General features: G+C 44.6%; 1 protein-coding gene across 20 annotated transcripts in view; it reads right to left on the bottom strand.

Annotated features, from left to right (window-relative positions):
- Positions 1–14,887, bottom strand: part of EPB41L2 (erythrocyte membrane protein band 4.1 like 2) — a 1,174,544-nt gene that overhangs the window by 671,224 nt on the left and 488,433 nt on the right. For all 20 annotated transcript variants that reach the window (XM_078648868.1, XM_078648862.1, XM_078648871.1 and 17 more), the window contains one exon: positions 13,334–13,438. In XM_078648868.1, the coding sequence (XP_078504994.1) occupies positions 13,334–13,438 (105 nt within the window). The remainder of the gene's footprint in view (positions 1–13,333; positions 13,439–14,887) is intronic.

Genomic DNA, 14,887 nt, shown 5'->3' with positions numbered 1-14,887 from the left:
TTTCACAGTCAACGAGCTCAGGAGTTAAATCCTTCGGTAGAGTGATCGTCAACATTCTATGTTTATCAGCAGGAGTAGAATTCGGAAACACAGCCTCCAGTTGGTCAAATTTCTCGGCAAGCCAGAAAGGGAAGTCATCGTTATCAACAGGACGCTGACCAAAAACCGAATTGACCATAACTGGATTGAGCCTTAAACCGCCACGTTCCGTTTGAACGGCCGCACCCCCCTGGGGACCTCCCGGGAGAGGTCGACCTATGTATTGCACTAAGGCACGAATCACGGCAATTGAGACTACGTGTAGCCTTCGAACTTCCGCAAGGGTACAAGCCCCGTGATTCGGGTGCGGGGTAAAGCCACCCAAAGCAGGCCAATTCGTACCTGGAATGGATAAAGGACCTAACCTCGCAGCAGATAAAGAGTGGGGGAGGGCGCCATCAAACCAAACGCGATGCTGCCAATGATCAATAGGTATCTCCAGTGCCCTGTACGGTGTATATTCAGCCGGTACAGGGGAGGGTGTGTAGGAGTGGAACACACCAGAATTTGCGTCCACTGCCGGAAACGTTACCCATGAATAAAACAGTTCAAACGGGTACGCCGGATCTGCACACACCACTAAAATCACAGCCATGCCCTCCAACGGGACCTGGTATGTCTGTAGATGGGTGCGCACCGCAATGCGACTATGCTGCGCAATGGCCACAGCCATGATTCCACCGGAACCACTGAAAAACAAAGTCAACTTTGTAGCACAACTGGGTAGTAATTCAAGGAAACCGTTTAGAAAGAATCAAGCTTGAATAAAGACCTATTTCAAAAAACAGGTAGGTTTCACAGACACCACCGTTTACCGGAAACGACAGTGAAGGGGTTAAGGTAGGAATGAAATACTACTCGAGTGTCATGATATAAGACCACCGATAACGTTGGGCGCCATGTAGCAGGGTTTCTGTTCTCCCACAGAACTGTGCACCGAGGATTGGAACCTCAACGAATTAGGGTGACCCAAAACTCACCTTAGTACCCAACAAACCCCTTACCGAGCTAGCTACAGTGTCTCATTGGTCATAACCAACTCCCAATGTTTAGACAAACCAGAACATGAACTCACCAAACACAGGTTACGTGGAACACATGAGCACTCTTTCGTTATACAATCATTACAAACCAGAACATGGAGTAAAGAAGAACACGTGAGCATTTGAAATGTTTATTTACTAATGCCGTCTTCTCAGGCGCAGTATCTTAGATAATACAAGTAAACATATTATCAACAACAAAGCTACAAGCATAGTTACTAGTCCATAGAAAGCGAATGGTGACAGCATGTTACCATGCTGTAAATCAATAAGGGTATAACAACACTTATTTATCACCCTCCCTAACTCGCATATTATATTAATAGCTAAGAAGGTCTCTTTGGGTTGAATTAGGGCGGGCCCATACCTCAGTGTCCTAGTATGAAGGGATCACATCAGCATACACCAGCTCTCTCTGCATGCGAACAGCATCAAGTGTCTTTGTGCGTCCAGCAAAGCAATATAAAAACCCGCCTCAAGCCCAAAGTTGGCAGAAGCTGCACTTATGTTATGTCTATAAAGGCGCGAAGATCAGACCTCATAACAATTCTGTATCGTGTTGTTCCTGAGGCTTCAGCACTCTATGTGCAGACATAGTTTATTAAGCAAAGCTGATAGAGTAATAACATATTATTCTCATGTAAACCACAACGAACTACTAGGTTGAAAGCTAAATCAACAATTAAGTGTCGTGTGCAAAAGCAGCAAAAGGAAAAATGGCGTTTAAACATTTAATGAGCCTATGCTAACTTAACACATTATAAAGATATACAGTAGCTATATGACAAATCCATACACAGACCCACAGAAGTAGCCATACTGAAATGTAAAGCACACACCAAGGTCATTGACTCTATCACTAGAGGTAATGCTCTGGCAGACGCCACAGCTAAACATGCTGCTCAGACAGGAACACTAAACACCGAAACCACCATTAGAACTATCTGTCCAGTTATCGATCCCACTAAAGATGTAGTAGACATCCAAAACCAAGCCACAGAGACCGAAAAGAGAAAATGGGAGGAGAAGGGAGGTTCACACACAGATCAAGGTTGGGTAACAAAGGACACGTCCAAATGGTTTCTCCCTGACCTAATGGTTCCCGTAATGATAGAAACTGCCCATGGTCCCGTACACCTAGGAGAGAAAGGAATGTTAGACAGTCTGAATTTGATATGGCACAACAAGCATCTGCGTGCAGCAGTCAAACAAAAAGTACGAACCTGTATAATTTGCTGTCAGTTCAATCCAGGGAAAAGTGTACCAGTTGAACAAGGAGGGTTCCATCCTCCAGATCACCCCTTCGAAGTCCTCCAAATGGACTACATACAGATGGAGAGATGTCGGGGACATAAGTATGTCCTCGTAGTAGTCTGTACCTTAACTCGATGGACTGAAGCATACCCCGTCCCAGACTATGGTGCCCAGATGACTGCCAAGCAGTTGGTAAGGGAATTTTTCCCTCGATATGGGTTGCCAAGAGTCATATACTCTGACAACGGACGACCATTCTCCTCTAAATTGATGGAGGCTGTCTCTTTACTGTTAGGATACACCTGGAAATTTCACTGTGTCCGACACCCCCCAAGTTGCAGGCCTAGTCGAACGACATAATCAGACCCTAAAGACCAAATTAGCCAAGATTTGCACTGACAAACAAATAGACTGGGTTACAGCCCTTCCGGTTGCCCTCTTCTACATGAGAATGGTGGCACATTCCCGAACGGGTCTGTCCCCTTATGAGATCACGTTTGGGAGGCCTCCGAATATCTGGGGTGTCCCATCTCCTAAAAAGCTAACTGACATTGATGCAAATGTACTGACAGACTACTTGGCTTCTTTGATGTCTGCACTACGTTCTTGCCGTTCACAGGTGGCTGCAGCTTTTCCAGACAAGACCACGCCCGACGAGCACTCCCTTCAACCTGGCCAATGGGTGCTCATCAGAAATTTTGACCGAACCAGCCCTCTGGAAAGAAGGTGGACATCTCCCAAGCTGGTACTGCTCACGACGAGGACCGCCGTCAAAGTCGAGGGACGGAAAGGGTGGCTCCACGTGAGCCACTGCAAACCCTTCTACGGACCAACTCCTTCGGACGCTGTTGCTGATCCAGAGACCAGAGACACTAAAACATCAGACTTTAAAGACACTGAAACGACAGACTTTATTTCACCCCTTCCAGAACTTTTGCCCAAAGAAGAGTACAAATCGCGGCTGCGATCCTATCCAAAACAGACTTGAGATATTGCACCTGACCTCGGCCTACCAGTGGCTATTTAAGCCCAAGACGGACGCTTGGTGAAGCGGTTGCTGGGAAGTGTCCGGTCACTGGTGCAAATTTTACTCAGACTAAGCAGCCGAAATCATGAAGATAAAGACTCACTGTGCGAAATTGTTACAGAACAAAGTTTCCTTTTCCCTTTCTATCATGATTCTTATTTTCTGCATCATGGTTTGTCTAGGTTGGTTCCTTCATCTAGCTTTCCCACCATCTTCCCCCACGCCTTTGAACAACACCGCTATGCATTCACAGGTAGATCTTCCTCCAAATTTCAAGAACAGAAGAAAAGAGTTCTTCAATAACACGTTCATCTCCACACTCCACCAACATCAATTGGTGATTAACAAGACCAATTGTTGGGTCTGTGGCTTAATGCCACACTCCGTACACGGAGGAATGCCTTTTATTCCTCTCCCTTTTGGCTATGCTGGATCTACCTATGCACTCTCTATGATATTTTCCGCTTCTGTTAGAAACATTCCTGAGAACCAGATCAAGAACGGTAGTACCTGGAACGAGATAAAAACAAAAACAGTACGAGCCGTAGAAAGAATGGTAATATTTACAGCAACATGGGGACGAGCAGACAATAGTGAAAACACCAGTTATTCCCTCTTTAACGACACTACCTCCTTTAGGGAGACATTTTCAGTCCAGAAGAGACAGACGGAACAGGGAGGATGGGCCGTGCCCCATAAGGGCCTATTCTGCGTAAGAGGAAATGGTCAGAAAATGGGAGATAGTGAATGTAACAAGACATACACCCTACCTGATCCAAATTTTCCAACGATGACCACTGCCCCCAACACCTACTTTATCTGTGGACCTCACGCACGTACTTGGCTACCTCAAGGCTGGTCCGGAAAATGCTACATTGCATTTCTCCTCCCCCCTACCTACACCGCCCCAGCAGATTACCATCTCAGTGACCCTCCGACCGTAATTAATAGACGGCGAAGGGGGGCCATAGACGCTGAAGATACAGCGGACCAAGAGGCCGGCGATTTCTTTAAAGGAGTCATCCCATTCTGGGGGCCTATGATCAACACCCGCCACATAAGACAACTGACTCGTGTAGTCCAGGGAGCCATAAACGAAACAGCTGGTGCATTAAGTAACATCACCGCTGAGATGGCTGAGATGGCTGCCGACAGACTCATGACTTTACAAAACCGTATGGTCCTAGACATCATATTGGCTGACCGTGGTGGTGTATGTGAACTGATCGGGTCCAGCTGCTGTATATTTATCCCAGATAATGCACCCTCAGTGTATTCCGCTATTTCCCGCCTTCATATACTCTCCAGAAAACTAGATGCAGACACTGGTGCCTGGTCCCTGACGGGTTGGCTCTGGGGCCTCCTGTCTTCATGGGGATGGAAGGCACTCACAGTTACAGGTCTTGCTCTAGCCTTCCTCTTCACCTGCTGCCTCTGTATTCAGTGCGGTCCAGCACTCTGTAGTTTCTGTATCACTACCTGTATTCCCAAACCCCAGTCCAGAAAGAAAGAAAAGGAAAGAATCATGTTACAGGAACAAGTGAACGACCTAATGAGTATAGAAGTGGATTAGAAAAGAAAAATAATTTAAAAAAGGGTATATTATGGGACAAGGAGGGAATGTGGAAAATGATTATTTCTTCGTAGTTTATGTCCCTTCATACACCCTTTTCAGTCACGTCCCCGAACCCATCATGTCAGAAAACGAGCACACGAGCAAAAACCGATCACACGCACACAAAGTTACTCACGCGCTCTCCTCCCCCTAAAAATTCACAGGTACATCCTTAGGGTCAGGGCGATTCCGAGAACCAGCTTCCTCACTCAAACCATACATTCCTGTGATTAAGCCGATGCCGAGAACAAGACCCCCCCCATTTGTAACGATTTCCCTATAATGAGGCCGATTCCGAGAAATATGCCCCGTTCTGCTAAAACCACGACAACCAATTCCGAGAAGAACCCCCGAATGCTGAAACACGACAAACAGACATCCTGTCACGACCACCTCTCTCTTATCTAAAGAAGCCGCCTAGTGTTACTTCTCCACATTTCTGTCTCTCTTGTGCTTCCTCATTCTAATCATGACGCAGCCTCATCTCCTCTGCCATGTTTCTTCTTTTCATGACGCAGCCTCTTTTTCTAGTCATGACTTCTGTTTTATTGCAACATATGACACGTGCCTGCATTAAAGGGAAGCTCCTTCCTCTATTCTGTGTATAAATACAATGTGTTCCGATAATAAAGTTAGAGAATCCCCCGATCCTCCTCAGGTGATGGAGCTCTCCCTTAACTCGAGTTACTGAATAAAGATCCTGAATTCGAACCACCACGGACTCTGCTCTTCATACTTGACCTTATTGATATAGAAATTCCGATCAAGGTAAATTACTAAAATATTTACCACAGCAACAATATTCCACTATCCTCCAGAGCTGGGCAGGGAAACGGTGGGGGACAGGCTGGACTGTCTTGATGGCCTTAGAAGGAGGGCAAATGACAGGGATCTGTGTTGGTATGAGATGCCCGTCGAACCTGGCCAGCTAGCCACGTCCAGCCATTAGGGCTGGAGAGGCTATAGTGACACTCAAAGGCTTACGTCTGCCCAAACCAACAAAATAGACAATTACGCCATTTCAAAGCCGCCGACAGTGGTGATTGACGGGTTGTCGAACCAGGCGGAGGCGACAGTACCATTGCTCAGCGCCATTATGGCAGCCATCACTAACGTGAAGGGCACTATCATACCAAAACTGGGTGCTGTCACCACAGACGTCAATCTACTTAGAACAGACTTGAGAGAAATCTCTGAGAAGATCACCACAGCCAAAACTAAACTCAGCTGCAAAGCATTTCTAAACGGTTGGAGGAGCAAGTACAGCACCTCACAAAACAAAGTGCCATGGCAGTGAAACTGGAGGACCAGGTGGGGCAAGCACGTTGTAACCGAATAAGGCCTGAGGGGGCAGAGGGCACTAGCCTTGACTTATTTTTGGAAGATCTTATCCTTAACTATCTGCACCCCAAACGTTTATCCAACTTCTTCACAATTGAACATGTGTCTGGGGCACCCATACCGAAGTCAAAACCTGTAGCTCCACCTTGAAGGACCATAGCCAGGATCCTGAATTATCAAGATAGAGACGCTATTCTTCAGGCAGCCCGCTTCAATGGAGATTTACAATACAACAATACTATATAGCGCTAGATAGATATGGGTATACTCTCCTGGCACTTGCAGGGTACACGTCAGGCTCAAAGGGGGGTGAACATAATGCCAGGACATCTATCCCATTCATTCCCAGTCAGAAATGGCACGACCAACATGGCAGATATGTTGCGCTGACCGGCACGTGGGAGGGCAAGTCTTTGAACCTCTGCTCAATTCATAGAACGCCAAAGAGCCACATCAATACATTGCCGGCAGTTGGTGGTCTCTTACTGGAGATGCCGAGAAGGCACGTTTGTGCTAGATTGGAGGGGACACATGAACACTGCCATGGATCTAGAGATGGAGAGAGTGTCGGTGACCCGTTCTAATGCTGGCCCAGAGCCCCTACGTGCGTTTGTGGAGGTGATGGGACTGCTGGACTTGGGACGCGACCACAACCTAGGCTACGACAATATACATACTACTCGGCTGCACATAATAGCTACTCCCGACTAGAACCAATCCTCACACGTTGTAAACATGCATGTCTATTCTGAGGCACTACACATAGAGCATGTGGTATTTTGGACCATTCCCTGGTGGAGGTGAAGCTATGGTCCACTGAGAGTAATTACCTTACCCCCAGACTAGATTCCTGGTATTTCAAAGACAAATCATTCAAAACAAGATCAGGGAATGGACAGATCAATTCTATTAAGAGAATGAAGGGTGAGTTGACTCTGCATGTTCTTTGTGGGAAGCTTATAAGTTGGTTATAAGAGGGCATGCTCAGGCCTTGATAGGAGGTAGGAACAAAGATAGAAACGCGAGGGACTAGAAAGGGAGATATGTCAGATGGAGGCTGAGGTATTGCGCAGCAAGACACTAGACTCACCCTTAACACACCAAATCGGTCTTAAACAACAAGAAATGAAAGACCTAGCCGAAAATAATGCTCAGACACAAGCGAGAGAGACACAGAAAAGGCTCTATGATGGGGGGGACAAGGCCAATAAAATAGGTTGGTTGGAAAAAAGGGATAAGGAGAGAAACTGAGTCCTGGAAATTCACACACCCAACGGTAATATAGTGTGTGTGTATGTAGTAGTTTATTGCGTGATTATTTAAAATCATTACAAAAGTGCATTAAAAAACTTCACAATAAAAACGTGGTATCACATAAAAAAGCATCATTGGTACATAATAAAATTATAAATACAAGGTGGTTTGACTAAGGTCTTTTTGTATTCCACTAACATAATAACAAAGTCATTAACACTAACCGCAATTGACTCATCTTTGGGGATGCCCTGCTAGCGCTGGTAGATGAAAAACTTCCAATTTAAACCAACCATACGGTTAAAATGGCTTCAAAGTGCCTAGTGCTTTATAACCTGTAATATTCAGACGGCCTATAATCGTGATTTGGTTTTTTTTCTCAACCAGTCTTCATATTTGCTTGATCTGCTTGTCGGAGTAGTTTCCTAATTTGGGCAAAATATTTTACACCTCTACAAGACAGAATGATTGATGAGCCCTCCATCCATCTAATCACAGCTTGTCTGCAGGTGCGAATATTTAGCTTGTTAAAAATCAATTTTAAAGAGGATCTCCTTAGTTCCTTTGCAGCTGGGCACACACACAACAAATGTATTAGTGTTTCGTCCGAATAATCACATAGGCAACAGTTCTCAACTTGATAATTATGTTTCCATGATGGCATTACGTCCTTCAAGTCATGGATTCCCAGCCGATAGTAAATAAAGCTCTTTTTTACCTCGATGCTAAAATGGGCTGCTAGGTAGGCTTGGGGTTTTGTATGAGTATAGGAATGTATTACTGTCCATGCATGGCGTCGTTTGGACAAGATGTTTTTGTCTTCCAGGAGCGATTTTTTCTTGGTGGACAGATCACTGACTTTATTAAATGTTGACTTTTCTGCCATGCTCTCCCATACTACTTGGGACTCTAGCTCCACCAGTGATTTCCTCAAATACGCTCCCCAAGATGTAGGTACTTCTTGCACCATTTGTGCTTTTATCTCATCCCAGCATAGGTTGTTCAGTGTGCCCGGCTCTGATGATCGAAATTTATGGCAGAGCTTCGCAAAATAATTCATGCTCTGGAACTTCGGATTTTGAAGGCCATATTCTAGCCGTACCTGTACGGGAGATGCCGACTTGAGAAGATTAAAGAGGGCTTTATATATCTTGGTCTGGAGCTCGTTCAATAACTCTGCCTCCTTGCCATGCCATGTTTCTAAATCATAAGACAGAGTAGGTACAATTTGTGCTGCCATTACATTTAGGAGGTGAGTATAAGCCGGACAGATCAATCTTTTATTCAGCAGTCGAAAAGCAAAAATGTATGATTGTGCTTTAGCATTTAGGTCCTGTTTGTGGTACTTGTATGGCGTGCTGCGTACCAGTTTTATGCCTAGATATTTATAGGAGGCTTACTCTTCCACTTGATCTCTCTTAAAATACCATTTAAACTTGTTTTTCTTGGGGTCAACTAGGCGCACCACCTTCGTTTTCTTTTTATTTAATTCTAGATTTTCCTGGCCCAGGTAAAGTACTACGTTGTTCATTGCTCTTTGCAGCTTAATCGGACTCTGACTTAGCACTACGATGTCGTCCGCATATTGTAAAAACAGTATGGGCTCTTTGACTAACATTGGCTGATGGCTCTTTGCTGATTGCATATGCTCGGTTATGTCTGCTAAGAACAAATTGAACAAACTCGGTGCTAGGAAGCAGCCTTGTTTTAAGCCGTGCTGAGTGTTTATTCTTGCGGATACTCTATTTCCATCGCCTAGTTTCACTCTGGCCCAAGTTTCCGTGTAAAGGGCAATCGTTGAGTCCAATGGATTCATCGGTAGCACCCAGGTTTTTAATTGATTCCAAAGTCGAGTTCTTGTTACTCTATCGAATGCGGATTTCAGGTCGATGAAGCCCGCAAATAATTTTGTCTTCCTTTTTAGTGCTTTTTTGCTCAAAAAAGCCAAAGTTGCCAAATTTGTATTTGTCCCCATTCCTGACCTGAAACCTGTTTGAAACTTTGGGATTATATTCTTCTCATTCATCCATTCTTGAAGGTGAATAAGTAGACATGATGCGTATAATTTGGCTTCGACATCGATCAATCTGTAATTTTCTGGCTTGCTATGAATACCATTTTTAAATATTGGGTGAATTATGTTCCCTCTCCAGGAATTTGGTACGATCTTCTAATTATAAATGTAGTTGAAAGAGGGTGTGACAATTTGCCGAAAATTCAGGTGCGTTCTTAAAAAGAGCATTTGGAAGCCCATTTGGTCCTGCTGCCCCCTCCGTCCTTAATTTTGTTATTATTCCTTTCACACCCAACGGTAATATAAATCAGACTGGGGAGCCTATTGCAGAGGCGTTTGCTGACTATTACGAAACTCTTAATACAGCTATTTCAGTGAGAACTGGGAATGATTGCACTGAGCTTTTAAGGGATTTCTCCCTTCCTACCCTGTCAGTTGATGACAGAAATGCACAAGAACCAGGACTCAACAGTAGAAGAAATAGAGGGAACCATTCCAGACCTACAATCTGGTAAGGCTGCTGGTCTTAATGGACTCCCAGCAGAACTGTACAAAGGTGAGGTGGACAATGGCGCACAACATATGCTGAGCATGTTCCAGACGGCTAGGAAGGAGGGATATCTGCCCGAGGATCAAAGACTGGCCACTTTTGTGGTAATATCCAAAAAAGGTAAACCCCTAGAGGACTGTAGCTTTTATAGACCTATACCGCTACTGAACTTAGAAGCTAAGATATTGGCAAAGGCCCTTGCGGCCAGGCTTTGTACAGTGATATACATTAAACAACATGTCATTGGTATATAAAGATGTATGTTCTTCCCAGTTCACTGGAAGAACATATATCTTTATATGCCAATAGCATATTGTTTAATGCCACACAGCCTTACCCCACAGTAAATAGATTGCTTCATATATTTCAGTTATTTGGCAGCTACTCCTTATCTAGATATTAAAGGCAACCAATGACTTTTTGACTGATAACCTACTCCAACAAGCCAAAAACCTCACAAGTGATGTGGCACACTGGAGGAAACTGCCAGTGTCCTTGATGGGCACAGCTGTCTCATTTAAAATGATGGCCCTGCCTCTTCTACTCTATGTGTTACAGAACACACCATATAAAATACCTCTGGACTTCTTCCAGAGAGTGGACGCGAGTTACGTAAACTCCTCTAGGATGGGGGAAGTTCCAATATTGCACTGAGCAAACTTCAGAGGTGGGTGTTTGAGGAGGGACTGGTGGTTCTGGACATTATGAACTACTACTGGGCAGGCCAGCTGATAACAAATAACAACTGGGTGTTTGCAGATAGGGAGGAACTAGACTACTGGGTAGAGCGACTAGCAATGAGCAGTCACAGCTATACAGCTACCCTCTACCAAAGGGAACAAGAAGGGCGGCTGCCATTTCACACATGGACAGTGGTCCGTGCATGGCATGAGGCCACTCAGCTCTTGAGATGGGATGGAATGGGAGAGCAAATTAACGGAGGAATCCCAGCTATGGGACAATGATTTGCTGAGGGAGGTGGGGAGCCTGAAGGGTTTACATAAATGAGGACTTCTGGGCTTCAACTACCTTGGAGATGTTTGGAGGTGTCAGGCAATGATATCCTTTGACGACTTAAGAGCAGAATACCAGATGACAGATACAGAAAGATTTCGATACTTACTACTGGGACATGTGTTGCGCAGGTATGTGCCTGAAGGAGAAATACCACTAGAATACACACCCTTGAAACACAGGCTACTACTAGATCCAATGAAAGCCAAAGCCACCTCTCTAACATAGAGGAAGCTCATAAAAAACTCACCAGATCCCCTAGGGTCTCAGAGGAAGGCATGGGAAACGGATGTGGAACTACTGGAGGAGGATACTTGGGTGGAGGTGCTTCAGAGTAATAGAGAGGTAGCTATTCAGACCCGCTTTTGCCTCATATAACTTTCGATTTTTCATAGTTTCCATTCTTCCAGAACACTTATGCAACAGCTGGGACAATGTGACTTGGGCCAGTTTGTTAGGGGAACTGGAGGGGGTGGAGGTCATTCTTTCCCATTCTATGAGCTTGCCCCAGCATTCATCAATACTGGCGGGTGTGATATGTGCTATGACTGAGGTCACAGGCCTGGACATCCAGGTGGAGGCACAGTGAAATATCTAGTGTGTGACTGGGGAAATAGTATGGCCCAATTATCACAGAATATGCCTCAGGGAGGTGGCCATAGTGGCAAAATGGAACATAGCCAAAGTCTGGACTGCGAGCCACCCATCGAGGGTATCAGATTGGAAAGATGATCTGGACTAGTGCTGCAGTGCAGAAAAAGGCATTGCCATTTACAATGCCCATTGCTCAAACTTTGGCAAATGCAAGACCTATTCTATTGGAAATACTTGTTACGGATGTGGTAAGATATTAAAAAGATCAAAATAAGTTTGTGAAGGACTGGGGAAAATTGGCAACAGGGTGCGCTGGGGGGGAGGTAATGTCACTAACAGAGCATTGATTGTTCTTAAGGGTGATCACTTTGTAAGGCAGGGAGCACAGAGGATTTACTGAGATACACAATGACAACCGAAAACCATTAAGTACACTTCAATATGCAGCAATTTCAAACCATAGCAAACAAACATTGCAAGCAGACGTATTAGTTTCACAAGAAGCGGACGCCATTGCTTAAGGGCAGCGTCCCACTGGTGTTTTATGCGGCCGCCACTGTGAAACTGAAAGTGCGCATGGTGCACTGAAAAAAAAAGTGCCAGCCATTGCTAAAGCAGCTTCCCGCCGCTGGTGTGTGCGGCCGCCTATGCTGAAGCCTGGTGTTCAACCACTGGGAGCTACTTTTAAATAAAGTAAAAGCAACGTTTTTTTTTTTTAAAGTTCGTAAAAAACAATAGAAAAATACTGCACTTTAACCCACACATTTTCTAAAACAATGAAGAATGGAAAGGTTTACATGGTTGGGGGAGCAAAGGAAAGAGAAAAAGTTGCCACCACCACCCCATGCCTCACCTTTAAGTCTACAGTGTGGCAGCCTCTGTAACCTTAAGTTCGTAAGGAAGAGCAGGCCGGAAGCCTGTGGTGCGGCACCCAGTGCAGCCATAAACAGATGGGGTTGAGGTTAATCAAGAGTAATAAGATGGGGTCAAAACAGGCGGGCTTGCACACAGTGTCCCGCAGAGGACAGAAACCACATCAAACAATGATTGCATGCAGATGTATTAGTTTAACAAGAAGCGGTCACCATTGCTCAAGGGCAGTGGCCCATCCTGCAAGTGGTGGGTGCGGCCCCATTGTGAAAGTGAAATTGCAAATGCTGGGCTGCAAATAGAAACAAGAGGCAGCTGCCATTGCTAAAGCTGGCATCCCATGAGTGCTGTTTACATTAACTAAGCAAAGAGTTTTCCCAAATGGCTAATAACGCTATAAAGTAAGGACACATATAAGAGAGGCTGTACTTTTGGGAGGTAACAACAGGAAAGAGGGAGGTACTAAGGAGGGACTACTAAGCCTATTGACAAATCAAAAGCCATCATTTACAAAGGACAAAAAAAGAAGCCAATGGTAAAGATAGGTGGAACAAGGGCGGAGCCTAATGCCCATATCCTGAATACCGCATGTCTCGAAGAGAGCGCAAGCACTGCCTAGGCGAGACCTAAAAAAACAGTTGTCAATATCGATAAAACATTCCAAATTAGTGAACAGACCACATTTCACAAAATATGGAAGAAAGAAGAAATTGGTTACCTTTTGGTCAGCCTTATCCTGGAATGTTAAACCAAAGTAGTCTTTTTCCAGCAGGTTCAGCTGTCCACACACTTTATCAAACAACACCTGCCCCTTGGCTCGTTTCTGTCAAATAAAAAGAACACACATAAATGTTTGATCTGTCACATTCTGCAGACATTATGTCATCAATCCAGCGTATAGACAAGCCTCACGCTCCACTTGAGTTTTCGTAATGGAAGAAAAATACTTAAATCCATAAGACAAAACCATTGAAACATATAGAGAATGCAGAATAGGAAGCTGAGTAGAATATTTTTATTTTGCTATCACTAATTTATAATGACATGAAAAAATACAATTCCGCAAACCTGGGCCTACACTATGGGAATATAACACGCAGTTACCCGTCTGGATTTTCTTTATTACAATGTTTCCCAAACTGTGGGTCGACACTCGCTGGTGGGTCACATGCCGATTTTTGGTGGTTCGGGAAAGTCCAAGCAATAAATATAGATGCCTTTAAATGTTGTATTTATCTTGTCACAGTTGACACGCTTCAAAGACAGAGGTCAAATGTCAGACAAATCTTCTGACAAATTGCAGGTTTTTTTCCATTCAATCAATAACATGTTTATTTAGACTGCACGTTGAATAACAATTTCAATACTTCACTACAATTTAACAGCCGGTATTTCATTACAATTGGCTTTAAAATTCGTTTATTTTTTTTTATTTCGGTTACCATACACAAAGCAGTTTCACAAACGGTCATTTTTACAGGCAGGTACTTTTGTGATTGATTATAAGTATCATTAAGCAATAAAGTCCAGGCTGTTTTCTACACAATCAGAGCAAAATGAAGTAGCACTTCCACATCTAGTTAGCATGACATCAAACTTGAGAGTTGTGACCTTCTCATCAGCGGTGCTGCATGGGGGTGCTAATTAGGTAGCAGTGTCCCATTGTGGTGCAGGTGGGGCTCCTGGAATGTCTGCTTCCTGTGGGGTGTGCGTGTGCATTAAGTAAATCTTTAGTGGCTCCCATATGTCTCGGGGTCTTGAGCTAAGGGGCAATAATTCGTACTATATGGTTAATTGTTGCTGGCAATATACCAAATCCTGCATCCATTCCTTGAATTTAGGAGCCACACCCGCCCCCTGACCCCATCTACACGCAACGCTTCGCTTGGCTAGCAGCAGACCCAGCGACACAAATTGTCTATTAGATGCATTGCCTCTATGATCTCTGTGTAACCGAGCAGTGGGTTGAGGCTTACATTCCCTCCCACCATTTGGGATATAGCATTCCCAACCTCCTCTCTGTAGCTGTAAACAACTCTACATGAGCAGGTCAGAAGGAGGAAATCAGCTCCTTCTGCACCACATCTCTTGCAGTGATCTGTGGCTCTCAGGCCGTACCTGTACATTCGTGCCGGGGTATATTACATCTTAAGTACATATTTATAATGAATGTTCTGTAACGTGCTGCTAGCCGTTAACTGCCCAGTCTGTAGGCAGCAGAATTACCACTGTGCATCTTCAAGGGGGAAGCCCTGTTCTCCATACAGTTTTC

Source organism: Lissotriton helveticus, chromosome 6 (assembly GCF_964261635.1).
Source record: "Lissotriton helveticus chromosome 6, aLisHel1.1, whole genome shotgun sequence".
Classification (NCBI taxonomy): domain Eukaryota; kingdom Metazoa; phylum Chordata; class Amphibia; order Caudata; family Salamandridae; genus Lissotriton; species Lissotriton helveticus.
This window is presented reverse-complemented; position numbering and strand designations above follow the sequence as displayed.